General features: G+C 41.2%; 1 protein-coding gene across 1 annotated transcript; it reads left to right on the top strand.

The window, feature by feature from the left end:
- Positions 1-948: 948 nt before the first annotated feature.
- On the top strand, positions 949-1,233 carry LOC104830603 (prisilkin-39-like). The gene has a single exon (XM_010565632.1). The coding sequence runs from the start codon at positions 949-951 to the stop codon at positions 1,231-1,233; it is 285 nt and encodes a 94-aa protein (XP_010563934.1).
- The last annotated feature ends 11,887 nt before the right edge of the window (positions 1,234-13,120 follow it).

Raw genomic sequence — 13,120 nt, 5'->3', positions numbered from 1 at the left:
ATATATATGGACCTACAACTCTGAAATTTTATTCACTTCTTTCAAGCTACTCCCCTCAGTGAACCAGGTAAGTCAATACTGACTCTACCGTCTTTCCAATATATGTATATTTGTATGTATATATGTTTGTATAAATATTTGTGTGCACGCGCGTGAACATATATATAAAAAAGGCACTGGTGTGTACATATATGACATATATAACGTGTCTATGTATACGTACAGGCTTTCTGTAAGCAATTTCTTGTCATTTGGAGCTCATCTCAAACACAAAATTCTCTGCAACATCAAGGAATTCCTTCACTGAAACTTTTTTGGTGTTCCTGTGCTTATTTAATAGTAGGCTTTAAAGCACCAAAAATTTCAAGTTTATTGCCATAATTTTGAAGTCATAAGTGATTTCCAGTTCCAGATTATTTTCATTAGGTGTTGGGAATTCAAATCCCTAGATGAAAACTTTATGAAACATTTACTACTACAAGTAGACATCCTGGAAGGAAATTCCTCCATTTCATTGCATTCTTTGACTTTATCCCATGCTGAGTGGCATGCAACACTACAGGAGATAAGAGGATGCATATGATAGGCTGTTGGTCTCATCTGAATAAGCATCGGTACCTGAACTGGTATATTTTTCTTTAATTTATTCAAATTGCTCTATCTTCTGGGGTGGGAAAGTTCAGTTCTCAGTTGGTAAAAACCGTATTTTCTATGTATGGTTAGCCATTTTTGAAAAGTTGAGGGGGAAAAAATAGAAAAGTTGTCTGGGATTCAAGAGATTAGAAGAATAAATGAGATGGTTAAGAGGATAAAAAAGACCTGCAGGAGGGAGTGAATTGCATTTCCTCAGCTCTGTAAGAGCTTTGAGCCTTTCATCCTGCTGTCAACAGCCCATAAACTCACCTTTGCTCTCAGTGTGTGTTTCAGGTTTACCTGCATCAACGAACGATGACTTTCTACAGGGACCTTTATGATGATGGATGCTATTCACCATTTGGCTATGAAGACCTCTGTGGTTTTGGGGGCCTGAATGGCTACCAATTTGGGAGCCCATATGGCTACTACCGGGACCAGTACCGATATGGCAGCCCATACAGCTACAGAAGCTTTGGGAGCCTGTATGGGAACAGAGGCTTGATTGGTTTGGGGGGCTATTATGGGTATGGGGACTTGTACAGATTTGGGTACGGCTACCCCTTCTCTTCTCGTTTCGGAAACAGATACAGCTATTGAAACTGCTATCCATGCTGAAACAGCAGAAATAGCAACTAAAAAATGAAATGCAGGACATGGATTCACGGCTAAGGTTATGGTGCTGAGAAACACAGAGCACCCGTGCCTCTGGCTGAGTTCAGTAGGACATGTGGGTGCCAGGCTGCGTAAGACTATCCTATACGCAACCCTCTCTAATATCTCCTGTTTCTTCAACTATTGTTCTAAAGGGCAACTTGAATTACAGCAAATACTAAGGCATCTTTACAGCATGTTGAGGGAGTAAAGCAAGACTTTCAGTTGCGAGTAAAGTGCCTTTTATGTTAATTCACAGTCACTTTGTATTGCCGTAGTAATAGGAGTTTCTGCAACTACCATGAACAGGTCCACTTTGCTCAGCTATAAACTTCACCAAAGATGACATCTAGTAGAGAAGCTCCTGTTATATATACATGTCGTGCCTCATCTGGCAGTGAACATGATTTACAAGCAACTCTGTGAGCAAGAAACATGTCTGGCCTGTAAAACTCCACCATTTCCACAAGGAGAAAACATCACCTGGCATCAGACACACTCTGCTTGCTGAAGACCCTTTTGTAAAACTGCAAACTTATCCTTCCTGTTACTTACTGTTTCTCATTTTCATTAAAATTACTCTGCTTAATAGTATCAGAAGTCCAGTCTTCTCTTTTTGTCTGTGCTCATACGCCACTGTAAAAGGACCAGCAGCACTGCCACTCTAACCAACCATACAATAAGAGGGAGGTCTAGACTCCAGATGTTAGAGAGTATCTCCACTTCTCCACCTGAAATGCTCCAGCCCCAACGCATTTCCCAGAGTTGGAAGTTCTACCTTATTTTAACTAACCTGTGACCCTCAGTTTACTAAACACACACACATTCCTGCAGCAAGCTGGGGTTTGTGCTTCAAAAATAATTTTCAAAAGCAAGAGATTGAGTGGAAGTCTCACAGTCTGCCAAGGAAAGATAGCAATGACACTCAAGGTTAAAGACACCTAAGAGAAAAGACCAAAGGCAACCAAGCCATGACCATCTGCTGGAGGGATCATCTCCTTTGCAAACTGAACAGCCAGGTTATACAGGGAGTTCCTGTCAGCCTCTACCATGTCACCTTAGGAGATCAAGTAGTCTTGATTTAGATTTATAATTTTAAAGATTATAATCTGGCATGGAACAAGATGGTTCAACAAGCATAGCCTAGACAAAACTGCATGGATCCCATGCAAGTGAAGTTATACATCAAAGACAGCACCAGGAGTCAAAAATTTTGTTGCAGAAGTGACTGTGAGGGGGCACCTCTGGGCTGATTTTCAAGAGATACCCTACATGGCTACTCTTTCTCTTCTCATGGGGACCACCTGCACAAGCATTTCTGCATTCATCAGCTGAGAGAGCAAAGTAGTGGAAAGGGTCAAGAGAATAACTAGCAGAGCAGATTGGAGAAGCACTTTCACAGGCAGAAAAGCAGTAATAGTTAGCAGAACAGTCCCTGAGCTGTAAATGTTATTCCTCCAGTCCAAAGTCCATTTCTTTACATCCATGTCATTGTTTTCACTTAAACCATTTGAACTGGACAGTAGTAGATGAGCCCCACAGATCCATTTCCTTGTCCAGGAAGTAGCAGCCACAGCCAAGAGATGGGCCTGGCTTGCTGCCTCGTTGCTCAGAGCTCATCTCTGTGTCCTAGTTTGAGTAAGGCAGAGACAGATCAGGATGCCCCAGGAAGAGGGTAAGGGCAGCGGCCTCCACCCTAGCCTCCTAGCAGGGCACGAAGGCAATAAATCAGTACAACCCTTTGAAATTGGCAAAGCTATTAAGACATTCTTTTGTAATCCTGCTAGCTGCTCTCAGCAGCAAAAAGGGCTGGGTTCCCTAGGGAAAACATTAAAAAAAGGTAGAGTGTCCCAACAAAATAAGTTCAGTTTATCTCCCTTGCTTTTCCCACCTGCATGTACAGTGCAGAAAGGCTTACACAGAGATGCACAGGAAGAGAGACAGACTAAAACACAGAAAGCCAAAGATTTGGGTGAAATTCTCAGCCTGCCCAGGGTCCTTTGGCCCCAGCTTAACATCAGGTCCTTGTCTACATTTGCCAACACAGCAGTATTTATGGTGCTTCTTTCCTTCACCACATCCCGCTCAGTTCATCACCAGAGGCACTATCACTTCCGACAGCGGGTGCAATCACCACCCAATGCCTGGGGAAAATGGCCCACAGGCTGTAATTGTCTGCCAACCACAGCCTCCCCAGACCTGTCACCTGCCTCCACTTCCCTCCACCACACTGCCTCAGAGCTGCCTTGGCACCACCTCACCCCCTTTTTTGCTTTGAAGATGCCACTGCTCTAGTTGTGACTCCAGCTCTGTACACAGCACTGGGCAAGCCCTAATGCACCTCACTGCTGCCTCTCAGCTAAGCAACCTCAGCCCTCCCTCACGCTCCCCCCACTCCATGGATCCAGGGCACAGCCAGGTTCTCCTGCCCTGCCACAGGTCAGCCTTATGCAAATGCTGGAGCCCAACTACCACACAGGGAGGGAAACCAATTTCTCACCCCAGGTGCCCCTACCACAGGGCTCTCAGCCTTTAGCTGCCAAACAGAGACTGGATCCTTTTATTACCTATTCATTCAAGAACATCAGGGTGAGTCAAGAATTGGGATCCAGACCATTCCCTGCCCCTGCAAGCATCAGTCAATAGCACAGATGCTCATTTCCCATGGATCCATCCTAACATCTCAGTAAGCTCTGAGTTTCTCATACACCTGTTCAGTGGTGCATGAAGAGCATTTTCCCTGTTTCATAGGGTTTTATGCCCTAAGGCTTAAGAAAGGTTGGATGATTAGAGGAACCCTTGTGCCTGCCCATGAGATATTATCATAATAGATGACAGATGTCTAATTTAGCTAACAGAAAACTAACTCCTGTAATTTCATTTAAACTTCTGAATGCCAGTCTGAAGCAGGATATATTTACTGTATGCTTGTGGGAAATTACCAGTTCAAATGCACCTTGTGAACAACCCACAGGAGGTGTGCTGCAGGACATGCCTCCAGCACAAAGATTCACTGCAAGAGTGAGAATCATTTTTAAAGAATAAACTTATCCCAAATGAGAAATCAGACCCCTGACTATGGCACAAACTGGACTAGAACGTTTTTCAAAATACTTCTTAGAGTGCAATATTACAAAAAACCCTTTAAGGCAAGGGAAAGTGGACCATGGTATAGGAAAAATGGCCTTATTAGAAGCAATGAGAAAAAACAAGAAGCATTTCAAAACTCACCATATTGAGATGAATAATCTTATCCCATAATGCAACAATGAAACTAAGAGACATTAACAAATGCTTCTACTATCTTAAAGAGACATTGGTAGCTTCTTAGTAAGCTACCTGATATCTTTAGTCCTCTGAAAGCCTCAGGGGATTTCACAGGAGTAGCTTTCATATCGAAATGATTAAAAGGTGTATTATAAATAGTTCCCTAGAAATCAACTGGCAAAAATTCCCAAATTTTACTGACACTTGATGTTTTGTGGTAACTGCAAGTCTCAACTTATTACATGGAAAGCGCAACTTGAGAAGCCTCAGTAATAAACTTCAGTTCATTTTCAAATACAGCATTAGCATAACAATAAAGATTCTTTCATCTGGCTTTTGAGGTTTGGGGGATTTCTGTTTTGTAGGAAAGTATTTATGTGGCTGGTGAGAATCTGGTTTGATCACCTCTTCTAAGGCTCACCAACAGTCAATTACACACTATTACAATGCCTGGTCAGCTTTGTTTTCCTTACACTTATGGATAATAATGGTCCAAAGACTGACTACTATGAAATAATCCAGCATTCTCAAGGCAGCTTGCGATACTGAATTATACTGTTTCTGTAACAAAGTATTAATATGCTACATAACATTTCAAACACATACACAGCAGCACGGAAAGCTTATGAAATGTTTATTATTGATATATTCCTGAAGAAATTCACAATTCCATGAGTGAACATCACCATCCATTTTCACATGCATATGTTACATTGCTGTAAAACATTGAGCAGAGAAGTAAAGGCAGAGATTTAATTTTTACACTCAAAAAAAGCTGTTTTTACTAACACTTGGCTTCAGATTTTTCTTAGTAATACCAACTCCCCATGCACCTCTGCTCTGATATATTGTATCACTGCTTAGATGGGAAGGTTGAGCCTGAGGTAATGCACACTGTGCCAGAAAAGCCAACATTGGGGAAAGAGCTCCAGGGGCCTGAGCAAGACCAGGAACAATGAAGACAAAGATGTGGGCAGCAGTTTCATGAAGGGATAGCTACAGCATAGAGGTTGCTGTGGAAAGGAGATGCACACACAACCTGCTGCCAAATCTCTCAAGAATATCACTGTCCTGAAGCAGACCAATAAGATTGGTTTGGTGCAGCAGGACAAAGGCAACTGAGTTAGGAGTAGCAGGGGGGGAACACACAGACACGCACCCACACATATTGGCCAATAACATGTTGCAATGTCATGTTTAATAAGAAAGAAGCAGATCATACAGAGGCAGGATTATATAGTACAGATTACAAATTCCTCACAACCTGTGGTTTGATGCAAGATGATTCATGTAATAACTGATGGTGCTTCCCTATTGCAGCTCTGTGTTGATATTCAGCCCTGATCATAGCAAGACACATACGGCACAGAAACAGGGCATAGGCTAGTTGACTGCACAACCCTTTTTGATGTATCAGTAGCCACAGGAAGAGCCCACAAAGGGATCTAAAATGGATATCATACCAGATCCCTTTACATTGCCACAATGATACCTATAAGCCCCCAAGGTGTTAGTAATATAGTCCATAGCATCAAGAACAGAGCACTTAGAAAGTTAGGAAGGCATTCAAAAGAGAAGATCAGGAACAGTCATCTGATAAGGATGTAAATGGATTTTTCAGAAGATCTGAGCATCTACAGATGCATTTAATGGCAGCCCCAAATGCTCAAGCTTTCCTAAATGCTGTGCCCTGGAGCTTGGCCACATAGGTACATCCTGCCTGTCATCTCCTGGACATTCTTCTTTCAGCAGCAACTCTCACTAGGTTTAGCATGGTCTACAGCTTCCAATTGGATAGCCTCGTCCCCATCTGGCACCACCATAAACATGTGAGCCCCCAGGAGCACGGGCAGCACTAAAGCCAGTTCCAACTTCAGGGGCTCCTGCAGATCCCACGACGCTCTGCTGCGGGAAGGTGCTGAGGATCGGTCCTGGGAAGGTCACAACCACCGGCGGAGGGTAGATCACCACCCTGGAGTCAGGACACTGATGAACACAAGGCTCGTTGCAGCTGTCAGCAATGGGCTGTGGCACAGCCACCCCACATGGGGAGGCACCGCCATCAGTGCATGAGCTTAAAGAGTGCACCATTTTTCAGCTATGGCTAATCTGAAGCACAAGGGAATATATAAAAATAAGGCACAAGTTCTTAGAAGTTTCACAATCAAGCATTATAATAAAAGACTACCAACAGGCTAGAGGGAAAGGCAGAATTTTCATAGCTCAGTTCCTAGAAGACACCTATAAATCTTGTATTGAACACAATAACATCTGGAAATGAGTTTTCATGAAAAATTAATTGGACCTTATCCAGATCTGCATTTACCAAAGCCAACAGCTGAAGAGTCAAAAATTTTTTAATTTACATCAAGAAAACTTCAGACTGATATCAGAATATTTGCACAGAATTCACCTTAAAACTACAAAGGCTTTGCTAGAAAGAGGAATTCAAATGAAACTTACCTACTTCACAAGAGAAATAAGACAACAGAAATGATCATACAAGATCTGATGTTGAGCACTTTTATACTCACCCTTAGACTGCCCAAAGCATGAATCACCTACAGGCATAACATCCTAATCAATTACTAAACACATTTCTTTCCAAGACTTAACTTTGTTAATGAATGTCAATTGTTTTAAATAAATCACTCTATAATTATTAGTTTGTCTTTCTACCCCATATGACCTGTACTTTATTGCTTTCTAGACTCTGCTATTTCAAAACTTTATATAGAGGGGATAGATACTCTGCCTCTACATCTTGGACAAAGACAAAATGTTTATATGGTTCATGCTTGATGTCCTCCATGAATGGACTTCTTCCCAGGCAGGTGGTAAACAGCCATTTGCTTGGAAGAAAATGTACTTGTCTCAGCCCAGGAAGAGTTGCAAAAGTGAGGGATAACCTGTGTTCTTGGCCTAGGGGTAGCCAGGTTTGTTGTTTTGTGATGAAATTAGGCTAATAAAAAGTCTGGCCAAGGCTCTGTCCCACTGCAGAAATCCTGAATTTTATAGAGGTATATATCCAAATAAGTCAGTGCAGCTTTTTCAGTTAGACACCAAGCGTGTGTTTCTTTAAACATTCAAACTTTAACAATAAAAAAGGAAAAAGGATAAGGCCATATTTTATATGAAATTAAATGTCCCATACTGTGAAGCTATAAATCATGACCTGATTAGGGGTATGGCAAAAAGACGATAAGTAGGGTGTGGCTTAGGCAAGACCTTGTCAGACATTTTTTCCAGTGAGTCACTTCTTCAATAAAAGTGCACTTAAAGCCATCATAATAACACATGTTGCATATATAGAACAAGTGGAAGATGCATTTTGGAATCCCAATTGCTGATGAACTGCAATTCATGTTGCCAGTGTGGGGCTATCATCCAGCATGAGGAGGAGGCTTTCTGACACTCAGCGGTAGAGTGAGCAACAGATGCCAAGGATGGCAATGGCATTTGCCACACAGACACTCCCATGGGGCCATAGTGGGTAGCAACCTGTCCATTCTGATTTACACTTCATTTTACTTAAAAGCAAAGATATTTTGCTACTTCTGTAGTAATAGAGAGGACTTGTTTGGGCTGTTCTATTACACTAAACCTCTCCTCAAAGCCTTCTCTCTTTCTCCCAGCAGCAGCATGTTCTTCCTTTGGTGGAGTTAAAGGGGGGATGTGGTAACACTGCAGAACAAAGTTCCCCCCTTCCAGGGAATCTCAGGGAAAACATCTTGTATATTCTCAGATTGGCAGCAAAATGATTTCTAAGGTCAGGACCAGACTCCACTGCATTATATGCTACTGTGGAGTAGAAACCTCAGTCAAGATTTCAACAATGGGAAATGACTGAGATGCTTTCCTACTTTAATTGCATACTGAGATTTATCTTCATAGTGTCATAATGTTTGAGGATGACATACGATATTTGTAATTCCTTTGGAAAACTGGCTTCTCCTTTTCTATAATTGAAGATAAGCATATGAATTGCAACATATGTCTTTATCTCAGCTTAGATTGGGTAGCAATTTATCCCTAAATTAATTCCTCAAAAACATTGGAATTAAATATCTAATCACTATTTTCAACTTAACCAGCTGAAGATAAAACTGTTAAGGCTTATTTTAGAAATATATTAATAATTCTGTCTTGAAAAGTCAAGATCTTCAATGTGAGAGGAATCCACACTGCTGGGATTTGTTTCATTCTCTGCTGCAGACTGCTTGGGGTTTACATCACTGCAGGGTCCATTTATGTGAACATAAAGGTTAACACCACTGACAGTAGGCATGCTAATGCTTCCTGAAAGCATTTTCAAAGCACATTGTAAAAGCTCATTAGTGTTCTAGACAACTGATGTTGTCATATGATTGGGGGTTTGGTTTTTTTGTTTTGTTTTTTAACAAGAGTATTACAACTGCCAGCTCAAACACTACCAGAGAAAACAAGGAAATAAAAGCGATGAGTCAACCAGTGAACCATAGCCAAAACTCAGTACCTAAAGAGTGTGTCCATAAGGAAGTAATGCAACAAAACAGTGCACATCAGCTCAATTTACCAGTTAAAACAAGCTTAAGAATCAAATTCTAGCCCCTTAAAAACTAAAGATACTAAACACAAATATCATCTTTGTATCCGTCAGGAGACAGAAAAAACACTTGAGCTGCAGACAAGCCATCAACACCTTCAAGCACTCAGAAAGTGCTGACAGGACACATTTATTCTATATTTAACTGAAGTGTTAAGATTCTTCAGAAGACTTTAATAGTCCTCTATCTGTAAGGATACAGAGGAAAGATGTATAAAACCTTAAAGGACCAAGCTAGAGCTCACCACCAGAGCAGGGAGCTCTCTGAAGACATCCATTTGATTATACTGTTCAAAAACACAGACAGGTATCAAGAATCTCATCTTTGAGACCACTGAAAAACCACAACAAATAAATCTGATTTATGAAGTTTAAAACTCAAAAAACATGTGTGGCTTAGTGTGCACACCACAGCAGGTGAGGCAGGAACCTTAGAAATAATTACATCCATTACATGTTGGCTTTGGCTAATAAGGACTTTGTGCCCAAAAAGGTGTTCTCTCCACCAGGCTGACCAGGAAAGTATATAAAAGTAATTTGAGGCTCAGAGCTTCATCCATTTGTCTTGGTTTCTCCTCCTCAAACCAGGTACGTGTGATCATCTCAACTGCTTTATAACTACTATACTACAGCTAAATAGACTGTAACCTGGAGAGGCTTAGCACATTTCATTTCATAACAAAGAATATAGACATGAGAAGCCACTGAGTTTTTTCCTGCTTTGTCTTAAAGTTAGCAGTACCATAAAGGCTGTGAAAAGACAGCAGTTGCAGGGGGAGCTGAACTTGTTTGTGACTGTGAAAGCATGGAACTCAGTGTGTATTTTTTAGAAATATAATCTACTGAAACCCTGGAACTACATTTATCTCAATTTGCTTTACTTTAGACAACAGTTGTGCACTCTACTTTTCCTTTGCATTAAAAGATTGCATTTTACTGTTGCCTTTCATGCTTTCTTATTCTCAAAGGAAAAAAGCTTTCTTATGAACAAGGCTTTAGATATCCCATGAGTAAAAGTCCAGAGCTATTCGACTTCTGAATGAGCAGCCATACAGTTTGATGCCCAGCTTACAAAAAGTGGGACAGGCTTGGAGATGTGCTGCAAACATCCTAAAGACAGCCTTGTTGCCTGCTCACCACTACACAGAACAGCTCTAAAACTGTTGCCCTATACACTTAACCAAACCTATCACTTACCACTGGCCCAGTCTTAAACCCCCCAGCAACGCTACATTATTCTACAGAGAATAACACACTTCCCCATAATTTAGCATTCCATTAGGTGCTTTTAATTTTATAGATGTAAACAGCTTCAGAGACAACATGCTTTGAAGAAAGTCAGCATTGGGCTCAACTTCGCAAGAAGATTTGTAACTGCTTCCAGCAATTGTGAAATGGAGAATTTCCCACCCAGACATATCCTCTGCTGCCCAACTCACCACTGCAAGGGGGTCTCAAACTTATCAGCTGATCCTGATACTTCTCATTGCTCTATGTGATAGCTCATGCAATAACTTTAAGCCATGAGCCATAAATTCACCTGGAAGGTTGAGAACCAGAGAAGAAATACCCATTTTTCAATTGCCAAGGGTTATTACCCAGCCATTGAGGCTCTCCATGCTGTGTTATGAGCTATGCGATGGAAAGGTGAAGAGCAATGATCTGCTACACTCTGGTATTACACCAAAGTAAATGCAGAGATGGAATTACTAATAAAGGCTCCTGCCTCTGAGCATTACATCTGAGTTAAATTTGGCTAATTGGACATTGCATCATCATCCACATGCCCACTGGGAGAAATATTTTGCCTTGAAGCAGATGGCATTGGCTATTGCTTAACATGGGATATCAAGATAAAGCCCTGGCCTTACTGCCTGTATCCATCATTTTGTCCCAAAACAAGGGGTTGCAACAAGAGTCAGTATTCAGGGTTATAACTATATTCCCCTTTATAATACACAAACTTGTATTATATTTACTAGTTATGTAAAATCAGGGAGATAAACCACTAAATTCAGCTGGCCTTTTTCTGAAGAGATACTCTGAGCTGGAAAGAGGAAAAAAGGACAACATTGAACTTTACCGAACCACAGTCATGCCTCATGGCATGACCTGTATCAGAGCCTATTCTTACCCCCACACCTCAGCTTTACTCTACTGATAAATTAAGATGGTCCTCACAGGTACCATGCTTGTGCAGACCTATGTTTACCCATACATAAAACAAGAATAGCACTGACAGAAGCTATTAAATAGCATCTTCATAACAGGACCTCTTAAAACTCCTCACAAATGCTTCTTAATGTTTTACATGAGCAAAGCTCTTAATGACGCCAGCACATATCCAATTTAAAGGATGCGTCTCAAGACATCAAAGGCTGCTAATTACATCACATGTAGGAAGCAGTTTCCCTTCTGATACACAAGCACAAGGCACACATACAGGCAGCATCCACACAGGCACAACTGAGGTCTAGGTGCAAACCAGCAGCTGTTGGTATGGTCACATAGTAAGATAATAGGGTCATTAGAAAAGCACTCTGCCCTTTGCTATCACTGGGATGCCATAATCTACTCCAACCTGGTAATTCCTTGTTTCTCACCAAAGGAACCCAACCAGATGTCACCAACACAATTGCTAATCAAATCAGAGTGCCTGTAGGACCACAGCTGCCTGTATAAAGCACTGCCCCCACAGCCAGCTTCTAAATCCTTGGCAAAGTCATCATTCCCTGCAAGTTAGCTATGCCAGTTTCCAAGCAGATGCCAATTTACCACAGGATGAGTCCTGTGGCACAGCCCTGAGACTTTTATGCCCCACCAAAAGGCAGTATCAGCTTGCCTGCACACTTTCCACTGGGCTTGTTTCCAGCCATAAAAAGCAACCAAATGCAAAACCTAATAAAACCAGGGAATGACTCTTAAGTTTGAAGAGCACTAGATCAGTCATACAATGAGTAGCCAAGTGCCAAGCTGCCAAGCTTTAGGTACATCTCTCCCAGCCTCACTTCACAAAGCCAGATTCCTCAATGCCCCCAAACTGCCGAACTGCATTTAAATGAACAAAAGGGAAAATGGAGTAAGGCTGATCATTGCCCACTTCCCCCCTGCTGCTTCCTGATTGTCAACCTGCTAAAAGAAGCTTTAAGAGGAAAGGGACAGCTTTCTTTACATAACTAATGAGGTCAATGGACTAAAAGGCAGCTTTTACTTCTCCTATAAAGATTTAAAATGGAAAGAACCCATAGGGTGTGAAGTGCCTTTCATGGTATTTGGGGATAAAAATATATTAATAATCACAAGTGAGTAAGATAATTACAGCCAACAAAAAAGTTGCATATGAACAAATTCTCTCCTGTATCTAATTAGGATTTGATACACAGTGGCTCAGGTTTTCCATGCAGTCTAAAAGACCATATAAAAGCACTCATTTCCAAGCTTTCAATCCAGTTCTTACTCTCTGCTGTGAGCTCGGTAAGTTATTTGCCTATTTCTAACTAGCAAAATGTCTTTTTGTTAGTACTTTGAACTTGAATCTAGATGCTGCAGAAAATACACTGACACTGCAAATTAAGGGGGTTGTTTCTTTTAAAGGATCTTTCTTGGGTTGGCTGTCTTTGTTTTTTCGTTTTGTTTTTACAGGCATAGACCAACACAGGCTTTTAAAGTTGAGCCTGAGATTTACAGAACCTCACACGGTTTGGGATGTGTTGTTTCCACTTCGAGCAAGCCATTTAGGTACCCATATCTTTCATTTGCTTTGAAAAAATGAATTCTAGATTTCTTCTATATTGGAGACCACTTATTTTAGTTGTTCAAGTAACTAGTTCTGTTGGCAGCTGACCTTTACCATCCTAATCAAAGACTGATGTAAATTACTTCTATTATACCACAGAGGCTAATTTTTATCTGGAATAACTGAAGAAAAGTTTGGCTTCTGCATATTCAAGACCCCTTTTATATGCGCTTTTTGGGGGTTTC

The sequence above is a fragment of the Haliaeetus leucocephalus genome, unplaced genomic scaffold (genome assembly GCF_000737465.1).
Source record: "Haliaeetus leucocephalus isolate CR32 unplaced genomic scaffold, Haliaeetus_leucocephalus-4.0 Scaffold193, whole genome shotgun sequence".
NCBI lineage: Eukaryota > Metazoa > Chordata > Aves > Accipitriformes > Accipitridae > Haliaeetus > Haliaeetus leucocephalus.
This window is presented reverse-complemented; position numbering and strand designations above follow the sequence as displayed.

Bases quoted from the DNA above. Each gene is read 5' to 3' on its own strand.
- LOC104830603 (XM_010565632.1), top strand. From the start codon at position 949: ATGACTTTCTACAGGGACCTTTATGATGATGGATGCTATTCACCATTT.